This window comes from Sminthopsis crassicaudata, chromosome 2 (assembly GCF_048593235.1).
Source record: "Sminthopsis crassicaudata isolate SCR6 chromosome 2, ASM4859323v1, whole genome shotgun sequence".
Classification (NCBI taxonomy): Eukaryota; Metazoa; Chordata; class Mammalia; order Dasyuromorphia; family Dasyuridae; genus Sminthopsis; species Sminthopsis crassicaudata.
This window is the reverse complement of record NC_133618.1, coordinates 52259375-52280808: the sequence shown is the minus strand read 5'-3', so window position 1 is coordinate 52280808 and position 21434 is coordinate 52259375. Positions and strand designations below refer to the sequence as shown.

Here is a 21434-nt window from a genome sequence, read left to right as displayed (position 1 = left end):
AATTTTAAAAATGAACATATTCCAAGAAAGATAATTTAGCTGAGTAAATTGGCAAATTTCAAGTTCTCCGGATTCCCCCACAAATGGAACAAATTTGTGTCTCAGGGCAAACACACACTTAGGAAAATTCCAAAAGGTTTGGGGTAAAAACAGGAGTCAACAGGGATCCTTATTAGAGACAAACAGAGATCTGAAGGAAGACAGGGGGGCGCCAAGATTAACCCTTGTGAAATGCAAACACCTCTGGGCTAGCTTGGCTGAAACACCAAGTAGGGAGCCCTGGGGCTAGTTGGGTTTGGATGGCACCTCAGTGCCAACCACAGAAACTTTTACCTCCTGGACTGCTTGTGAAATCTGGGTATGAGTCTGAGAAGACTGCCTTGGCTGGTTACGAACGCCAGGCCCAGCTGGGCTGCAGAGACATGACAGGGAACTAGCACTTGGTGAGTGCAGAAACAGTGGGGCAGGGATGCTGCAGGCTGAGGGCACTTGCTGGAAGGTGCCGCTCTTAGTTTGGGATTCCTGGTTTGAGGGAAGAGCTGAAGAAACATCCTCCTCCCTCCATTCCCCCCACATTAGAAGTGCTGACACTAATATCTAAAATGAACTGGCAAAGAATTTAACTCCATTATAAAAACATATTATGGGAACAGAGAAGACAAGGGATCATCTTCAGAGGAGGAATAAAGTTTTTTAAAAAATGCTTCTACCCCAAAGAGTAATGTTAAATGGCTCCCTGCCCAGAGAGAATTTATCAAAGAAATAAAAAAATTAAAAATCAAATGAGAGGCACTGAGGAAAAACTAAAACAAACAAATAAAAACCACCCAATAAAAATAAGGTTATTATGAAAAAAAAGTTAACCAACTTGAAAAGGACAGTTTCAAAGATGAAAATTAGAATTGGGCAAGGGGAAGCCAATGAAGCTATGAGAGATCAAGAAATAACAAAACATACTATAAAGAATGAAAAAATAAAACAGAATGGAAAACATCTTAAAAGGAAAAAGTGACTGATTTGGAGAACAGATCAAAAAGAGAAAATGTAATAATTGGACTGCCTAAAAGTTGTGACTAAAAAAAGGACCTTTGCAACACTTATGTAAGAAATAATCCAAGAAACTGTCCTGGAATGTGATAGAACATGAGGGGAAAGTAGAAATAGGAAAAAATCCATTGATCACCACCTCAATGAGATCTTTTGTGGAAAATACATAGAAACATTATTGTCAAATTTTGAAACCCCCAGATCAAAGAGAACATTTTTGCAAGAAACAAGGAAAAAAACACTGGAGCTACAATTAGAATTGGCCTTAGCAGCAATCACAATAAAAGATCACAGGTCCTGGAATCATATCTATTATCAAAAATATCATATCCAACAAAATTATCTATAATATTGAACGAGAAAAAATTGGCGTTCAATGAACTTGCATCTATCAACCAAACCAGAACTTAATAGAAAATTTAACATATAGGAACCAATATCAAAGATTAGTTTAAAGGAACTCACCATGGATAAATTGTTTGTTTGTTTTTATTTTACATAAAAGATAGCATAAATTTAAGATTGACATCAACAATACAAGAGCTCAAAAGAAAGATTGGGAAGTTAAGGTAAAAATAGTAATTATGTCATACAAATGAGGTGGAGAGAAAGAATAGATACAGAGACATTAGATGAGGGAGGAGGGCTTGTAGTTTGAAAACCTACTCACATTGGGAATGGGTTATTAGGCAACACTACATATATACTATGAAGGATATAGCATCCTCCAAAATCTATAAAGAAATAACGGAGAAGGGATGGGTGATCAGGGAAACAAAAGGTGAGGGAAAAAGACTAGGGTGGGATCCATAGGTGGGGAAGAGGTTAAATAATAGCAAGGCAAGTTAGGAGCAGAAAAAAGTAAAGGGTCAGTAGGGACAGGAAAGATGTGTGTCTACATGTAGAGTATGTATGTGTGTATATATATAAATATATCCTTTCTTAACTACTAGCCTGCTTAAGAGTGGTGCTAAGGGAAATAAAAGGGGGAAAGAAAGAATTAAGTAAAAAAGGTACACAGCAGAGAACAAAAGAACAATTTATAAGGAAGTAAAGATGGACATACATGGATATACTTTCTTCTACTTATATATACTTTCTTGAACTGATAATTTATTGTTATATTTTGTATCCTCCCTAATGTTCTGCTGGGCACAAAACAATGTTCTCTTTTGTTTCATTTTTATTTTGTATTCTTTTGTTTGTTTTTCTTTTTTTTTCCTCACTGTTTCTTTAAGTAAAATAAATTTTGGGGGGAAAAGAAACCTTTGCTGCATTCAGAATATCATAAAATAAAATAGTGAAAACATTCAGTATTGTTTGAATGACCTGATCACAGCAGGAATTATGTATTATTCACAAGTAGATTTTTGAGAAAATTAAGCTTATAACAATTTACTAAAAAAAAAAAAGCTACCCTCTTAAAAGTGGGCTATACTTAGTTTTTTGTTTTTTTTTTTATAGAATGCCTGCAAAATCTATATAAAAAAACTAGTCCATGTCTTTAGTAGTTAAATCTTGGGAAGATAACTGAAGAACACAAGAAACTGAGTAGCTTGTCCATAAAAGTGTTAAAACAATGTTTGACTCTTCGTGACTCCATTTGGAATTTTCTTGGCAAAGATACTAAAACAATTTGTCATTTCCTTCTCCCGCTCATATTTTACCTATGAAGAAACTGAAGCAAATAGAGTCAAGTGACTTGCCCAGGATCACACAATTTTGTAATATTTGTGGCTGATTTTGAATTCCGGTCTTCCTGACTCCACCCTTCCACTTCTATACCTAGCTGTGCTTTTGCCCACAGTCACAAAGCTACTGATATTAGAGACAGTATTTGAATTTCAAGTTTCCTGATTCCAAGTCATGCATTCTGTCTTCTAAGCCTGAAAAAATAATTTTCAAAACTAATCATGTATATTTCCATGTTTTTCTCAACAAAAGTTTTATGAATGGGATTGAGACTTGCCTGGTTGAATCTGGGTTACCATTACCAATGTCTTCAAATAAAGTGCCTTCAGGAACTATCAAGGAATGAATATAGAACTGTTTCCCCTCACTTCAATACCCTCAGAGTGCTATGCTTTTGTAAGGATTGCCTGGGTTTGTTTGTTTTTTTTTTTTTTTTTGTTTTTTTGTTTTTTACAGTTTTTCTTATGTTTTTCCTATCAGCATTGTTGTTTCTGTGATTCCAGCGTATCTTTCCCATCTTCTCATTCAAATTGTCTCCTTCTAATCTTCTGTGAAACACTAAAAAGATATATATTAGAATTATATCTAATGGCTAAAGTAGTAATATATGCTACATGATTGAATATGAGTAATCTATATAAAACTGTTTAATGTCTGAAGGAATTGAGGAGGGAAAGAAAATCTGGAACTCAAAAAATGTAAAATAAATGTCAAAAACTGTCTTTACATGTTAAATAGAAAAACATATACAAATATACGTACAAATATATATTTTAAAGAATTATGTCTAATGTGAAAGAAAAACAGGCTCTTTGAAGGACCTAAGGGATCAATTGCTGTTTTAGCTGGTATCAAGGTCAATTCCACTGCTAAATAAGGGTTAGAATTTTAGTCTTCAAATCTATGTGATATCTTTTAACGTCATTACAGAATGAAAATATTTGCAATGACAGAAGCATATTAAAAAATGATAGCAAAATCAGCTCCCTCCAAATAGCAATCAAAGTTCAACCACAATCAGAAAATTGTTCCTATTCAACCCCCACACTCAGCTCAATCCAACAGTTAATTTAGCAATTGTGGATTCCTCATTCAAAACTGTTAGTATGTCAAAAAGATGTTTGTTGAGCCAACCAAAATAGTGATCATCATGAAACATTAACCATATTTAAGTTTAATTAGATCAAAGCATGAGGTGAAGGGAAGAAAAAAGTAAGCAGCAGCTAGATAAAGTAAATCAACTTCTGAGAGAATGAAGTTCATCCTTAGCCTAAGGGAATATCCTGGGGGGGTGTGGATCAGAGCACCAAGAATGCAAAGCTAGAAGGACCTTAGGCGTCCCCTCATCCAGCCTCTTCTTTTAAGGATGAAGCTGTGAGGCTCAAGAAATAAAGGCATTTGTTGATTTCTACATAGGTTAAGCAACAGTCAGGATTTAAATTTAAGATCAAATCCAAAACGCTTTCCAATTCACACTTAAAGGATACTTATAAAAGGAACCTCAGAAGTCCAAACCCTTCATTTACATATAATGAAACTATAATTCATGGAGGTTAAGTGACTTGCCCTGGACCACAAAGGTGGTAAACTTCAAAGGGGGATCACTAAATACTATGAGCTAACTAAACTAGAGCTAAACAGTCAACAAACTACCTGTCCTAAACCTCGGGCAGCCAATGCAAATACTATTGGTTGGGACCAAGGTTTTAGAAGCAAAAGAAGAAAGTCTTTCTGGAAAGCAGAACAAGAAAGAACGTTCTGGGATAGTAAGGAATTGGAGTCAAGGTCTTGACAGAGCCCATCCAGGACTGAGGAAACTCCATGCCAACTTTATCTAAAGAGAAATACAGACGTCATAGTAATAGCTGTTCATCTGTCTGTACATTGATAAATTCACAGAGCAGTAATAAAAGTAATAATACACTTAATTGAATGACAAGATATACTGTTTATCTCTACTAATGAGGATAGATGGAGAGAAAAGGTGAAAAGGTATGTTTCTAAAGCAGTAGCTCTCAAGAAGGACCCCACAAATCCTTGGTTACCAAAGAAGCCAACAATAAAGGTAAAAAAAGCCTTGTTTGTCTGATCATCCTACTCCATTTCTATAAACCATACCAGGAAATGTAGGAAACATCTCTTGCTTTCCAAACTTTTCTTCTACTTTAAATATTAAATATTTTTAAAACTAATTTGGGAAAGGAAAAAGGAGAGCTATTCTTGTGAGGGATATTAGCTATTTGATTAGACATGTTTTTATTAATAGGCTTTAAGCAAAATTAATTATTTTGATGGCTTATCCTCCATAAAATACATTAATACATCCCTTCCTTAAAACATAAAAAAAGAGGCAGCTAAGTGGTACACTGGATAGAGCACCAGCCCTCAAGTTGGGAATTAACACTTTCTAGCTATGTGACCCTGGGCAAATCACTTACTCCCAATTGCCTCAGGGAAAAAAAATTATATATATATATATATATATATAGAGAGAGAGAGAGAGAGAGAGAGAGAGAGAGAGAGAGAGAGAGAGAGAGAGAGAGAGAGAGAACAGTATATCATCAAAAGGAAAAAAACAAAAACAGAAATTGACCCCTGCAAGATTCTGTAAGCATCCAGAAACCAGAAAAATAAATTCATTCTCCCACATATACAGATTTGGTACATAATTGTATTTTACTTTATTGTACCTAGCTACACACACACACACACACACACACACACACACACACACACACACACACACACAGTGTGTGCACAAGCACAGCACATTTTTCTATTTCTCCTTCTACACAAATCAGCACTTTACAAAAGTTTCACCAGTCTTTAGTTAGGTGGCCAGTGTTAGTCTCACATTATCACTTCTCTTCCAATTCCAAACTGCCTAATCTTTTCCCTAGACTGTATTTCCTAGAATTAGTGTAGATAACAAATTCCTTAAATGCATCAAAAATCAAATGAGGAATCTGATATAATTTCTCAAATAATTTTATTTAATTCTTTGAAAACATTACTTTGTTTACTTTATAAACATTAATAAGAGATAAGCCCATACTGCCTTTTCTTTATAACACTAATCCAGTCCCATTCTTTAAAATGCAGAAGTTTGTATAGAACTGTTCAATGATATGTAAATCACTTGTTGGTCCTTCAAAATACCTGAGAATACAATTCCATTTTAAGTCATCTTAGCTTTTAAAAAATAAAAAGAACTCAAATAATTAAAACAAACAAATCCTTAACAATATTGGCACTAAGGAATTAAATACACTTGTAGATTGAAAACTCCAAAGTGCAATTCAGCATTTTATCATAATCAAACTGCATCTATGTCTTCCCTTAATAATATGCACGATTTTTCACTTCATAAATCTGTCTTTGCAATCTAAATTAGATTTTTAAAAAAATTATTTAGTTTCTTGGAGTAAGGAAAGGCCCCTCATTTGCATAGTAGTTTATGGAATGACAGTAGGGAGTCAGCTTTTAAGAATAATGTAGCACAGAATCTCTTGCTTCCAGAGTTGCAACAAATCTCAGTGGTCATCTAGTCTAATGCAAATGTGGTATCAAGAAGAATCCCTATATAACATATACAAAAAGGAGTGCAGGTAGCAGAAGACAGAATTTATCATATAAGTGTTTACTTATATGTTTACTTTACTTGCAAGGGAATAGTCACAAACTGTAAGATCACTGAAAATCAGTATTAGGGTCTCATGAATTTCCAAATGGATTGGTAATTTCAATTATCTAGGTATTGTCTTTAATGATGATAATCATGACTAGCATTTATATTAAAGTTTACAAAGCATTAAACATATATGCTCTGATTCTCACACCAACTTACCCCTGTGAGGTTAAGTGTTGTCATCATTTTATAAATGAGGAAAACTGAGGCAAGACACTAGTACACTTGCCCAGGGTCACACAATAGTGAGTGTCCGAGGCAGGACTCACACTGAGATTTACCTTGCTTGCTTTTCATAGCATCTTATTGTCATTTTCTATATATTTGCCATAAATGGTCTACTCACAAATACCTCATTCTATTCTCTGGGCACGAGGAGGAAACCAAGGATTATGCGGACTTATTAATTCTGTCATTGCTGTGTGACCAGCTAACTATCTGCTTCTGGTGAGATACTTACACAAATCTATTTTTATTTCTACTCATGATAGAAAAATACAATCCTTTAAAAAATAAATATAACTAGCAGCTGATGAAGACATTTAAGAAAGATCTAAAGAACCGGTCAAAAGGCATTGTTAGTTTAGAGTAAGAAAAGTACCAGAGAAAATGTTTGACAACCATATTTAACATTTTAGCTAAAAATATTCCATTGTGTACTAAGTCTTTTCAACATACACATAGAAAGTCATTACTTCTGTTGTTCTGTAAACATTTCTAAGCTGGAAAGGAATTAAGACTCAATAGCTGAAAATAGTCTAAGGTCTAAATACTAATTTTTCTGACTTTCAGGGTTCACAGAAATGAGGTTATACCTTTCCCACTAAAATTTGTTACAGTTACAAAGGTCAGAGACCTCAAACTTGAAGTGCCTGGCCTAAGTGTCACTGGAATCAGATTAAAATGTTAATTAGGAAATGTTTAATAAAGAAAAATACAGATCGTCTGGATTCCTATGTCTCCACTCCAGGTTCAGGTTAAGAAGCTGACCCAGGTGTTTCCCAACCTACTTCTGTTCAAGAATTTATATTCCGGGGGCAGCTAGGTGGCGCAGTGGATAGAGTACCAGCCCTGAAGTCAGGCGGACCTGAGTTTAAATCTGACCTCAGACACTTGGCACTTCCTAGCTGTGTGACCTGGGCAAGTCACTTAACCCCAAATGCCTCAGCCAAAAAAAAAAAAAAAAAAAAAAAAAAAAATTATTTTCCTACCTATCCACAAAATAACTCCTATTTCAAATCCAAGCTATTCCTCAAAGAGAAAAGGAAAACCAATTTCTTAGTAAACTAGTTAACTGCCCTGCTTGAGAGATCTTCTTTACATCAACTTCTCCAGTCCTGAACTCTCTACTGACTCTGTCTCACATTTCCAATTGCCTACTGGGCATCTCAGATTGTGTATCAAGAGTGGATGGTAGGGTGGTCAAGTGTTAAAAGACTGGAAAATTTGGAGAAGGGATAAGAGAGTCACCAAAATTGAACTCATTAACTTTACTCCCAAACCTTTACCTCTTTCTAATAATATCCCTGTTACTGCTGAGGCTACTACTACCTTTCTTAAATCACCTAGTTTTGGCAATCTAGTGGTCCATCCTCAACTATTCACTCTCACACTCAATATTCAATCTGTTGCCAAGGCTTGTAAATTTTTCTTTATTAATGTCCCTTGAATGCATTGCTTCCCCCCTTTCAAAATACATGCAAAGATAGTTTGCCATTTCACAATTGCAAAATTTCATGTTCCAAATTTTTCTCCCTCCCTCCTCCCCACACACACCCTCCCCTAGATAGCAAATAATTCAATATATGTTAAAGACGTACAATTTTCTATATATATTTCCACAATTAACATGCTGCATAAGCAAAATCTGATCAACAGCAAGATGATTTCAGAGAGGTCTGGAGAGACATGAACAGAACCAGGAGATCATTATATACAGCAACAGCAAGATTATATGATGATCTATTCTGATGGACATGGCTCTCTTCAACAATGAGACGATTCAGGCCAGTTCCAATGGTCTTGTGATGAAGAAAGCCGTCTGCACGCAGAGAGAGGACAGTGGGAACTGAATGTGAACCATAACATTTTCACTTTTTGTTGTTGTTTGCTTGCATTTTGTTTTTTCATTTTTTTTCCTTTTTTGATCTGATTTTTCTGTGCAGCATATTTGTGGAAATATAACTGCCTGTGTTTAACATATATTGGATCACTTGCCATCTAGGGGAAGGGGCTGGGGAAAAGGAAAGAAAAAATCAGAACACAAGGTTTTGTAATTATTGTTCTATAAGAAATAATCAGCAGGGTGGTTTCAGAGAAGCCTGGAGAGACTTACATGAAATGATGCTACGTGAAATGAGAAAAACCAGGAGATGTACATGGAAACAACAAGATTATACGATTATCAATTCTGACGAACATGATTCTTTCCAACAATGAGATGATAGAGACCAGTTCCAATGATCTTGAGATGAAGAGAGCCATCTATATCCAGAGAAAGGACTGTGGGAACTGAGTGTGGATCACAATAGCATTCTCACTCTCTCTGTTATTTACTTGCACTTTATTTACTTTCGCATTTTTTCCAGTTTGATTTGATTTTTCTTGTACAGCAAGATAATTGTATAAATATGTATGCATTAAAAAATCACTAGCATCACCCCAGTAACAGCTCCTCATCACCTCATATCTGGACTATGGCAACAGACTACTGGTGGAACTCCCAAGCACAAGTTTCTTCTCACTCTGATGTCAAAGTGATTACTCTGAAGTGAAAGTTTGACTATGTCTTGGTCTCTTTGTCATGAACACTCCAAACACACTAAATAAATTTCAGTGAGTACTCTGAGACCTATAACACTGGCTTCTTCATTTTTTGCTTTGTTCAGTCATTTCCCACTGTTTCTCAAATAAGACATTCCATCTCTCAACCGTGGGTATTCTGACAGACTGTCACCCATGCATGGAATACTATTGCCTCATTTTTGCACAGCCTGCTTTCTATAAATCCCAGCCAAAATCCCACTTTCTATAGGAAGTCTTTCCTTAATTCTAATACCTTTCTTCTGCTGATTATTTCCAATTTATCCGTACAGAGATTGTTTCTTATATCTTTACAAATAGCATATAGTTGTGACATATAAAAATCTTTACAAATAGAATTAAAGCCAAAAATATTAAATATTAAAATATTTAAGCTGGAAAGCAATAATAATAATAAAAATCCTCAAGAGTGTGTATATGTGTGTATGTGTATGTGTGTGTATATATATATATATATGTATATATATATGTGTGTATTTTACTCAAAGAACCACAATCTATCATTATTAACAATCAAAATAAATTGATGGTATTGTGTTAGCTCCAGTTTTAAGTTCCCTGTCCAAATATTAAGTTGTTTGTTTGATTTCCCATTATCCAACTCTTCATTATCCCTTTCATGGCAAAGATACTGGAGGGTTGGCCATTTCTTTCTCAAGCTCATTTTATAGATGAGGAAACTGAGGCAAACAGGTTAAGTAACTTGCCCAGAAGTACACAGCCAGGAAGTGACTAATGTCTATTCCCTACTCTAGGCCCTGCACTCTATCCACTTCACCACCAACCTGCCACTTCCCTGTATAATACTCAGTGTACTGAGTAGGAGGAAAAAGCAACTCATAAAAAGTTTCTTTAAAAATATCAATAAACAGCATAGAACAGTGGGTAGGGAACTGGTCATCAAATCAAGAAGCCACCACCAATTCTTAACTGGCTGGGTGATCCTGTACAAATCATATACATTTGGAATTCCCTAAGTAACTCTTAAGTTGCTGCAGAGTGCTGATATGTATTGGTTGAGGAAATTTTCTTACCAAGATTTCTCTAAATTCATGATAATTAAAATAATAAATATTCAATTATATAGGGAGTATGACTGGCTTCAAAGTGAGGAAGAACTGGGTTCAAAATCCAGCTTCTGACACATACACTAGCTGTGAGAGTCCAGGAGAGTTACTTAAATTCTCTGTGGTCCAAGACAACTGGATCTAAAAGTTGCACAAATTGCAGACCTGCAGTTGTAAATGGAGTCTCCTCACCCAGGATCCTGTTCCCTACATCGTGAATTAAAGGATCATATACATGCCTTGAAGAACAAATAATATACAAACAGAAATTGATTTCCCAAGGCTCAATCAATATTACTTTATTAACTGCTTTATGAAGGGCAAGCAACTATCTATCAATCAAAACAATAAATTGAGAATTAAAGTCACAGAATTATTTTTTAATCCCACAAACATTAAGTGCCTATTATATACCCAAAACATTGTTGGGTGCTTCAGAACACAAAGACAAAAAAACACCCTTTGTTGGGGGCAAGGAGGTGGAAGAGAAATTAGAAGTTTCACAAAGGAGCTGGAAACTGAGCATTGCCTTAAAGGAACAGGAGGATTATGGAAATTGAAGATGAAATAATTTTCAGGACTAAAATTCAGATGGAAAAACTGACTCCTCCAACGTCACACAGATAGATAGTAAATGGCTAGACCCAATAACCCTAAATCCTACTGTTTTCCTTCCTACTGAGGAAGATTAGGAATAAATAAATCAAAATACAGTATGGAATACAAAATCAATAACTGTGTTTCAATCCAACATTTATTAAGCATCTATGGTATGCAAAGCACCAAGTTAGGCACTGGAACACATAAACTTGAATAAAGTATAATCCATTTCGTGCTGATATATCTTATAAATTACACAAAGCCTTCTCTGACTTCCTGAACAAATGAAAAATGAGATGAAAAAAATAATAATTTTCAGGCATTGAGACAGTAACATGTACAAAGCAAAGATAGACAAGGAAAGGGAAAGCTGATTTTAGGAAAACATTTGGAATGTAGAATGAACAAAAGGCATTAATATGAAATAGGGCTGGAAAGGTAGGTTGTAGAAAAAGCAGATGGCCTTAAATGCCAAGATAAGCAGTGTTCTTGAGGCAAAAAGGAGCTACTGACATTTTTTGTGTAATGTGATCAGACTCGTACCATAAGATGATTATTTTGATTGCCCTGTGGAGGTTAGACTGGAGAAGAAAGACGCTACAAACAAAATGACCAATTAGGATTTTTATTATAGTCATCCAGGCAGAAGGGTGATAACTATGTGGATGAGGGTGGGGGGAGGGGGAAGGATGTTTTGAAATTATGGAGTCAGAATCCAGACTTAGAATACATATGGAGAGTCAGGGAGAGAAGAAAGACTACAGTGATCCCAGGTTACAAACCTGGGTGACTAGAATGTTGGTGTCTCCAAAAGAAGTTTGCAGGATGGGGATTGAGTTGGGGAAAGATAATGGTTCTGTTTTGCATAATGTTTAAGAGTCATACAGAGCACATCTTTAAGGCAATTCAGGAGCTATGTCTTTAAGGTAGTGTGGAGCAGAGATTAAGGCTGGACAGTGCTGGAAGTAATCTCAGAAGTCACTTGGAGCACCCCACTCATTTTATAGATAAAGAAACTGATACCCAGAAAGGTTAAAGTGACTTGTCCAATGTCACATTATTAGTAATGACTACAGGTAAGACTTTCATCATTCTGCACAATCCTTTTCATAAGGATTCCTTACCAGAAATCCAACCTTTCCATTCCTTAGCATTCTCCTGTAACATTGTCCTTACATTTTTCTCCCATGACTTGAAATTTTGATCACTACAGTCAATTCTCAAGTGTCATCTTACTTCCTGAGCCCTTATCCCTTTTGTCCTATCAATGCTCACACTTCTCACCAACTCCAACCCTGCTTAATCCCCACCATTTGCCTCCTCTACTCCTAGATTATGCAGCAAGGCTGACTTGTATATCTTTACACTAGAGATTTATGTTATCCATTCCCAAATGAGCTCCCACACAGCAAGGCAGTCCTTGTAATTTTCCCTAATTTATTTCCTATTCCACTCCTCAAAAAACACCATTCTGATTTTAATTCTTGAGCCTCCAGCCCTACAAAACTGACTCTCCACTGAGGACCTTGCCTCAGACTTTACCAAGAAAATTAGCACAAGAGCTATGAAGTCAGGGACTTATTTTTGCATTTCTCTGTAATTTCAATGCTTAAAACAGTGCATGGCACATAACAAGCACATACTAAATCCTGCTGACTGACTTGCACTCCCTCCTCTTTGCTTCTCTACATATCAAATCTCCTTGTGTTTGCTCCTCTTTTTCTCCACACTGTGAAGAGGTAACCCTATTCCTTGTCAAGGCCAATCCACATGTATCCTAAACCCCATTCTTTCTGGTATTTTCCACGGGACTGCCTCCATAACCACTTCCCATGCTTAAGTCTGCACAACCTGAAAAAAAAAAAACTCACTTAAGTTATTGTCCTATAGCACCTTTCTTTCATAGCCAAATTCTTTGAAAAGGCTATTTTACCACCACTTACTTGCTTCTCAAATCTTGCTTGTTTGAAACTTCTCTCTCCAAAATCAGCAACGATTGATGGTTCTCTTCTCAAATTAATCTTCCTAACTTCTCTACATCATTAAGTGCTCTCTTCTTGGTTATCTTTCTTGACCATGACACTCACCCCCTTCTAAGTCACCTTTGCTGATTCTTCGTCCACATCACACCCCCTAATTGTAGAAATACTCTGCCCTGGGAGCTCTTTTTCCCTTCACCAGGGATTCTTAACTTTTTTTTTTCCATTATAGACCTTTTTTTGCTAGTCTGGCCTGTTGATAGATCCCTTCTCAAAACGACTTTTTCAAGACTGAAGGAAATGCTGAATTTCAGTTAGAGGATAGTGGAAAATAAAGATATATTTTTCCCCCATCCAAGTGCATGGCCCCTTAAAACTTATCCAGGTAAGCTATAGATTAATGACCTTCACAGCCTTCACAGGTTTCATTACCTTCCTAGTTTCTCTCCTAAGTTCCACTGTCACATCTAATACATGTATATATATATATATACATATATAATAGCCTTTTATTTTCAAAATATATGCAAAGAGAGTTTTTAACATTCACTTTTTCACAACCTGTGTTCCATTTTTCTCCCTTTTGTCCCTTCCCTCCTCCCCTAGGCAACAAGTAATCCAATATATTGTAATAAGTAATCCAATAAACATGTACAATTCTAGAAGATATTTTGAATTCTATGTCCTATACGCATCTCAAATTCAACAACTCCAAAACAAAACTATTATCTTTCCCCTCAAATTCTTATTCTTAAGACATCACCATTGTTCTCTTCAACCAGGTTTGCAAGCTTAGTACAACCTTCTCACTCTTCTCACATCACATTTCCATTAAGTTGCCAGATCTTATTGTTTCTATCTTCTTTCTCATCTTGATCTCCTTTTCTCCACTCTCACAGCTACAACCTCAAGTTCAAGAACCCTTTCACTTCTTGCCTTCTTAATTGGTAATCCTGCCTCTCAAAAGTCTCTTTCCACTCTAATCAATACTCCACATATACAGCTCAAGGGGGAAAAAAAAGTGATATGCCTAAAGAGTTTCTCTATGTCACTCAAAAAGGGCTTCCTTATTGCCTTTATAATCAAATATAAACCCTTCAATTTGGCTTTTTTAAATCATTCACAACCCAGCCCCAACTTATTTTCCCAAACTTATGAGGCATTATCCTTCTTCCTGCACATTTATTTATTAATTTACCATCACATGCTAGACACTGGAGATAAAAGACAAAGATGAAAAATATTCCTTCCTTCATTCAACTTATTCTTTTAGAGAAATAACATATATATCTAACAGAAAATACAAAATAAACTCAAGCTAAATTGAGGGAGAGAGGACAAAAATACTCTGTTTTCCTGACAGTTTCTTTCACAATATACTGCATCTCTCATCTCTTTGCCTTTGCACTGGCTGCTTCTCATTCCTATAATGTACTCCCTTTTCACTGCCACCTCTCAGAATCCATTGTTCTCTCTAACAACCTCTTCTAAGTAAAAGCTCTCTTGATATCCCCAGATACAGGTGCGCTTCCTTTTATAACAATCTTGTATTTAATAATACATGTACGTCTTCGCCTTTGATAAAATGGTTCACCTACTATTGATGCATTATTCTAACAAATGATGTACTATGCTATTTGGGGCTACACCTGTGTTGCCATTGGTATCCCAAAGTGGAAAATTTCCCCCTCTATTAATACAAACCAGCAACTATTTTTCACCTAATAATCTTAGTGTCATCAGTAACTTGCCCAGAGTCCATATGCCAGGATGTAGCAGAAGCAGGTCCCTCCATCTACTATAGTTTACATGCCTCAATATAATGATGCCATTTACATGCAAAGCATTTAGTCTAAAAAATAGGATAAATACTACTTTCATGTCCTAAGCAATGAATCACCACAATTTAATAAAAGCCTAATTAATTAGCTGATATTTAAAATCTTATTATGAAAACTAACATAAGCCTGTTATTTTCTCAAATTATGCTGTGACTTTAGTTACAAATTCTAAAATAGTTATTTTGCATTTGCATATGTGCATTTATGTGTTTACCCATATACATACATATTTTTTTAAAAGATTCAAAATCAGGTCCTGAAACAACATTCTATACTGTTTTATTATCTTTAAAAAATACTATTTTATTATCTTAAATACAAGATAGAATAAAGAAACAAAAAAAAAATCAACTGATTCTTATGGAAAATACTTTGAGAATATCATCAATGGACAGGAAAATCAACAGGCTATAATCAGAACTTACAACACTAATCTTATTGCAATTCCAGGAAATCTATGTTCATTTCAGAATTATTCTGGTATTCTTTATTATGTAAAAGAAATTATGTCATTTATGCCTTTATTATTATTATTATTATTATTTTTATTATTATTATTTTTTTTTTTGCTTAGGCAATTGGGGTTAAGTGACTTGCCCAGGGTCACATAAGTAGGCAGTGTTAAGTGTGTGAGATGATATTTGAATTCGGGTCCTTCTGACTTCAAGGCTGGTGCTCTATCCACTGCAGCACCTAGATGCCCCCCCCCCCCCGCTTTTTTTTTTAAAGTGAGTCAAATGTTTTACTTTATCATTCCTCAAACCCCAAACTGGCCTAACTAAAATTCTTTTTGTAACATTTTATAAAAAGAAAGGTCAAACTGTGGAGAAGTTCACAATTCAGAAGGATAGCTGAGAAATCAATCAACATGCATTTAATAGTCACCAGGGAATTATGTACTATGCTAGACACTAAGGAAACCAAGAGAAAGGAGAAAACTAAAACCCCTTTAACCATCCCTGCTCTCCTAAAGAAACTTCCAACATACCTGAAGGCCATAACTATGCCTCAGTCAGTATTAACATCCCCTACATTTACAGAAAAATACTTAGGTAGTGAAAAGAGCACCAGATTTAGGACTTAATCCATATCCTTTGATTTCTGCCTCAGTTTTCTACTGTTGTTTTCAAAATTCTAGAATTCTACTTTTGGAAGAAAAACACCAGAAATATTTAATACTTGATCTATCCTACTATCACAGTATTGAAAAGAAACAGCTTTGTAAATTGTTACAAAATTACATAAATGTGAGCTATCATAATTCAGAAAGAATGATGAAATATTTATGATGGTAACAGAAAAGAATTTAGGATCAGAGTCAGGGAATCAGAAGGAGTCATTTTCTACCTAACTGATAATAACCATAAGACAAACTATCCAATATTTCACTTTTGGACTGTAATGATTTAACAGTCTTGAAAAAGGACTATTGGTTAACCAAAATATGTTATTGATTGCCCTAAGCAGTGTCTATTTGAAAGGATGATTCAAAGTATTTTTATACTCCAAGACATTTTAGTTTTTATTTCCACAGTTTATTACCACTTATTTCTTAGGCACTTTTTATTATGTGTTTTATCTAGTAGTTCCAAAAATGTAGACCAAAACAGAATATAAAATACAACTAACCCTTGACCCAGGAGAAGAACATTAACTATGTAAATGGTGGTTTAGGAGAGAGCCAGGGATCTGAGACTTTTTTTTTTTTCCTGTGTCCCTCTGACAGGTAAGTAGGTGAAGCCTAGAGACCTCTTCTCAGAATACTGCTTTTTTATTAAATAATTGAAGGAATATTAAGTTTCAGTTAGAGATTTGTGAAAACAAAGTTATTTTTTCCCCATTCAAGTACACAGACTCCTGAAATTTGCCAATCCACATATCTGAGAACGCCTGGAAAGTGGGTAGTCTCCGGGTTAAGAATACTTAGCTTATAGCTAAGAATGCACACCAGCATGCATTCATAGAAAACAGATCAATACCATCTCTGTACAATGCTTAGCACAGCACCATCTGTTATTAGAGACAAATTTTGGTCTTTTTTTTTTTTTTTTTTTTAAAAGGTAATGAGTAAAAAAGCTCTTTGACAGTTACCAATTGATGGTTCACTAAATACAAATCCTGATAAGTTTTCTAGGAAAGAAGTTGGAGAATCTAAGTTTAATGACTAACACATAGATGGCAAAACATCTATATGTTATATACAAAACTTTCCTTTTATCCATATGTTTGCTGAATTTAACTGATTCAACAAAAGTAGGAGACAAAGAACCAGAACGGAAATAAATTCAGGGCATACAGATATATCCAAAACTTTGGTACAGGACAAACTGGCTTTAAACTTTTATAAAATTAAAATTTCATGAGAAAAGGTAACTTTCCAGCCTCGTCCTTATTAACTGACATCCACGAATAAAATTTAAAAGAAGAAATTATCAAACCATAATAGCTTTTTTGGCTTCTTCATAACAGTAAAAATTAATTCATTCCATTATTTGACCAATAAAGATAAAATGTTTTTATTCTTGAGAAAGATAGAAGATAGCCCTTGAATTTTTTTACAATCTTTTAAAAAAAGGTCTCCCCCAAAAGCCAGATCAACAGGTGTGCCTTTATTTATTTTAATTAAGAACAAAACTTATTTAAAGCAACATCAAAATCTTAAAAATAAATCAATGATATTGCTATATTTCTCCAACGTCTCTAACAGTTTGGAAGAAAAACACTTATGCCTTCACATGGTCCCCTAGGAGTTTAATATAACATGGCATTAATATGAATTCACAATAGAAATGCAAATTGAGACAAATTTAATTTTCAGGGGAAATATTCAAGATTTTTAAAACAAAAGGGCAAAATGTTTAAATGTCATCTTCCAAAATTGCCATCAGAACGAACACCATCCTTAGATTAAATAATTTTCTTGGTTGTGTTGTTGTTGTTGTTGTTTTTTTTTTGGGGGGGGAGAAGATGGGAATTGAGAGACAAGGAACTTAAATGGGTTTGTTTAATATCTTAAAAATAAATCTGGGTTCCAGTAACTTCAAAGTTACCTAACTATGGGCCTTCTTAATTATGGTCAACTAGAATGTTTTTTTCAATTTTGCAAGATTAAAAGAAATGTCAATTAAACAAGTACCTGGTTCAAAAATGTTTCTGGAAGATGGACAACTTCTAAACACACATATATATTCTGTATTAGTTACATCATATTTGTAAAAATCTGAGTGTATGACAAACAACAGGGCAGTAGGGAAGTGGGGAAAGAGAGAAAGAAAGGGGGGAAGGAAGGAGGAGAGATGGATATTCCTATCTCCAAGATTCTTTTGTTATCTTATTTGTTTTGTTTTGTGTTAATTAATTTCCTAAAGGTGCATCTTCAGAATAAAAAACACTATCCATTATAAATACACTAGCAATTGCCAGGTTTCCATTAATAACCACTAAAGAAATGAAGTTTCTTGGATTCTGTTATCTTTAAAATAAATAACAGCAAAATAAACGAAGACTAAAAAGGTCACATAAAACAGATCCACTGCATCACAAACATGTCAATCTATTTGACTTTAGCCAAATGGGTTAGTACAAAAATCTCCATTCAGTTGGCCTATTCTCTATTTTGTAAATAGTCTTAACACCCGACATTAAAATTGGGGTGGATACTGAATACACACACATACATATATACACAAGTGTGTGTACATTTGAAGTTTTTATATAGTGATTTAAAAACCCTAAATATGAAAAAGAATGTACCACAAAAATTTGAATGGAAAACAAGATTTACTTTATGCCACAAAAAGAACAAGATCAAAACAAGATGAAAGAATTACTGATTGAAATGGTACTGTTACCTTCACTAGCTAATCCCTGATCAAAGGTTTTTTTGGTTTCTAGTCAATGAAGATCTGGAACTCAAATTAACGATCAGTTCCCGTAAAGTGGCACTGATTTTTAACCCCTTCTAAGTTAACTCTTAACAATAGAGTAGAGCTTTTAGCCTGTCTCATGATTTTTCAATTTCATAGTCATCTTTCTTTTTAAAAAAGTGTTTAGCACAAAAATCTGCAGGCGGAGAGGTGGGAAGAGGAGGAGGGGAAGAGAGAAGGCCTGAGCCCGAGAGGAGACCGTTCCACAGGCATTTTACGATTACATAATAACCTCAAAGTACTTAGTGTTAAAACTCAAAATGACAAAACTATCATTACAAAGCAGGCTTTCCTTTTCTACCTTGAGGACATTTCCGAAGAAATCTAACCCGAGAGTCCCAATCAAACGAACAATGAAAGGGGTCCAAACGCTCACTTTGGTTTATGTCATTTAAGGCACCAAGCAGCTGTCTTTCAGAATACACACAAGTAGCTGCCTCTAAAAAGAGCGATATTAAGCATTTGTGGCAAAAAGATAAAATACAAGGTTAAGAACGACATTGTAGGTATCGCATCTTTACTGAATCGTGGGAAATTAACGTTAACCTTAAGAAAACAATGAAAAATTCATGGTTAAAACAAAACAAAACAAGAACCTAGACTAAGAACGGCGCTCCAGGCGGCATCTTTTGCGAGCCTCCAAAAAAACAAAGGAAGGGCCGGCGCAGAGCGGGGCCGCGGCGAGGGAGGGGCGCCCCCGGTAACAATCCCCCCCCGCCCGGGTCCCTCGGCCCCCTGGGCCGCACACGCACCTTGTGGCAGGCCGGGCAGGTGGGCAGCGGGCTGCCGTGGCCCGGGGAGCTCTTGCCGCCGCTGTTGCCGCCCGGGCCGCCGCTCAGGCTGCTCTGGATCTGCGTGAGCTCCTGGCGCAGCACCTGCTTCTGATGGAAGCTGAAGGCCGGGTGGTTGGAGGCCATGGTGAAGAGCAGGAGGAACTCATCGCCCGTGCGGCCCTCGTTGAGCTGCAGCCCGTAGTTGTGGATGATGGAGTCGATGTGCGTGAGCGTGCGGTAGAGCACCCCGGCCGCCTCGCGCTGCTCCGAGCCCAGCAGCGCCAGTGACACCAGCAGCTTGCTGCGCACCACCTCGTCCGTCAGGTTGGTCAAGCTGCCCAGGTCGGCCGGGTTGTTGGCCTTGATCTCCGAGTCCCGCAGCGAGTGATAGTCTTTGCGGGCCAGGTCCTCGAGGCACGAGCCCAGGAAGCGGAGCTCGAGCGGGATGCACAGGTCCAGGAGGCCGCACAGGAACTCCACCCGCTGCGGAGAGGGCAGCTCCGAGAACCAGCGGTACACGCCGTCCCTCTGCAGCGGGCACCGCTTCTCCACCATGCTGCCCTGGCCGCCGCCGCCGCCGCCGCTCCGGGAGCCCGGGGGCAGGCGGGCCAGGGACACGCGCACGGCCGGAGGGCCCGGGGCCAAGTGGCGGGGGGAGCGGCCGGGAGGCAGCCGCGGCGGCGGCGGCGGGGGCTGGGACGCGCTGCGGCCCGGGACCGGAGCCGGGGTCGGCGCGGGCGGTGGCGGCGGCGGCAGCGGTAGCAGGCGCGGCGGGGCGGGGGGGCGCAGCTCGGCGGGGCCCCCCGCCAGGTGCCGGCGGCGGCGGCGGCTGGGCGGGGTCGGGGGCCCCGCGGGAGGAGGCCCAGGGGGGCCGGCGGCCCCTCCTCTCAGAGCCGGAGCGGCGGCGGCCGGGGGCGGCGGCGACGGCGGCGAGCGGCCTCCTGCTCCCCGCTCACGGGGAGGCTCCTTCCCACCGCCCGTCCCCAGCGGCGGACGGTGCGCGGCGGTGGCGGCGGCTGCTCCTCGTCGTCGTCGTCGTCGTCGCCCCGGAGGCGGCCGCCCCCATCTCCCCCCGCGCCGCAGGGTCTGTCACTGCGGGGCGCTCCCCACGGGGGTCAGCCCGGCCATGCCGGCCCGCGCCGGGCCGCCGCCGCCTCCGCCTCCGGCTGCTCGGGCGCGGGCAGCGGTTACCACAGAAGCGCCGCTCGGGCCGGAAGCCGAGCCCGAGCCCGAGCCGGGGTGGTCGCGGCCGCCGCCCTCGCCGCCTCTAGCGCCTTCTCGGCCGACGGTCGCCCCCGAGGGTCCCTCCGCGCCGGCCGCCGCCGAAAGAATTCCCTTTCCCTCAGGGCCGAGGTGGAGGGACACTTCACAGCCGCCGGCGAAGGATGGAGCGGAAGGATCTCGCTCGACCGGGACTTCCCTTTCTCCCCGCTCCCCCCTCCTCACTTTGCTCCGCTACCCCTTTTTCCTCGCGCTCCTTCGCTCGCTATCGCGGACGGATACCGGCGAACGGAGATGACGGCGATGGCAGCGGAAGGATAACGACGAAATCTCCTTTCTCTCCCGCTCCCTTACGAACAGCGGGAACGAAGCAGAATGAGAGGGGGGGTGGGGGGGGATGGCTTCGTCTCGCGACAGTCTGAGCACCGGGTTTCCGAGCTCGGCCCCCTCCACCCCCTCTCTTCCGCTGATTGGTTCAAACAACTCCCTTCTTTGCCCCTGATTGTTCTGGTTTCCCAACCGTCCGGCTCCTTCAACGGCCACTCCTCCCTCGAGGAGCTGTCAATCATTTTCCGAGCGCCCCCGCCCGGCTACAGTAGTGATATTTGATTGGCCGGCCGAGAGAGGGGTGGACTGGGCTCCCGGGTGGGTTTCTGGGCGCTCGACTCCCAGCTCAGCGCCGCTTGTGATTCCGCCGTTTTGCATTGTTCTCTGGGGAAAGCGAGGGGCTCGGAGTTCATGGATTTTTTTTTTCCCCTTTGTTTGCCTCGTAATCAT

General features: G+C 38.7%; 1 protein-coding gene across 3 annotated transcripts in view; it reads right to left on the bottom strand.

Annotated features, from left to right (window-relative positions):
* ZCCHC14 (zinc finger CCHC-type containing 14) overlaps window positions 1-20093 on the bottom strand; it is a 111370-nt gene extending 91277 nt beyond the window's left edge. The window contains exon 1 of one of the 3 annotated variants that reach the window (XM_074286261.1): window positions 19416-20093. In XM_074286261.1, the coding sequence (XP_074142362.1) occupies window positions 19416-19991 (576 nt within the window). In that variant the 5' untranslated portion in view covers window positions 19992-20093. The remainder of the gene's footprint in view (window positions 1-19415) is intronic. The other 2 variants (XM_074286260.1, XM_074286259.1) reach the window with 2 other exon arrangements.
* Between the last annotated feature and the right edge of the window lie 1341 nt (window positions 20094-21434).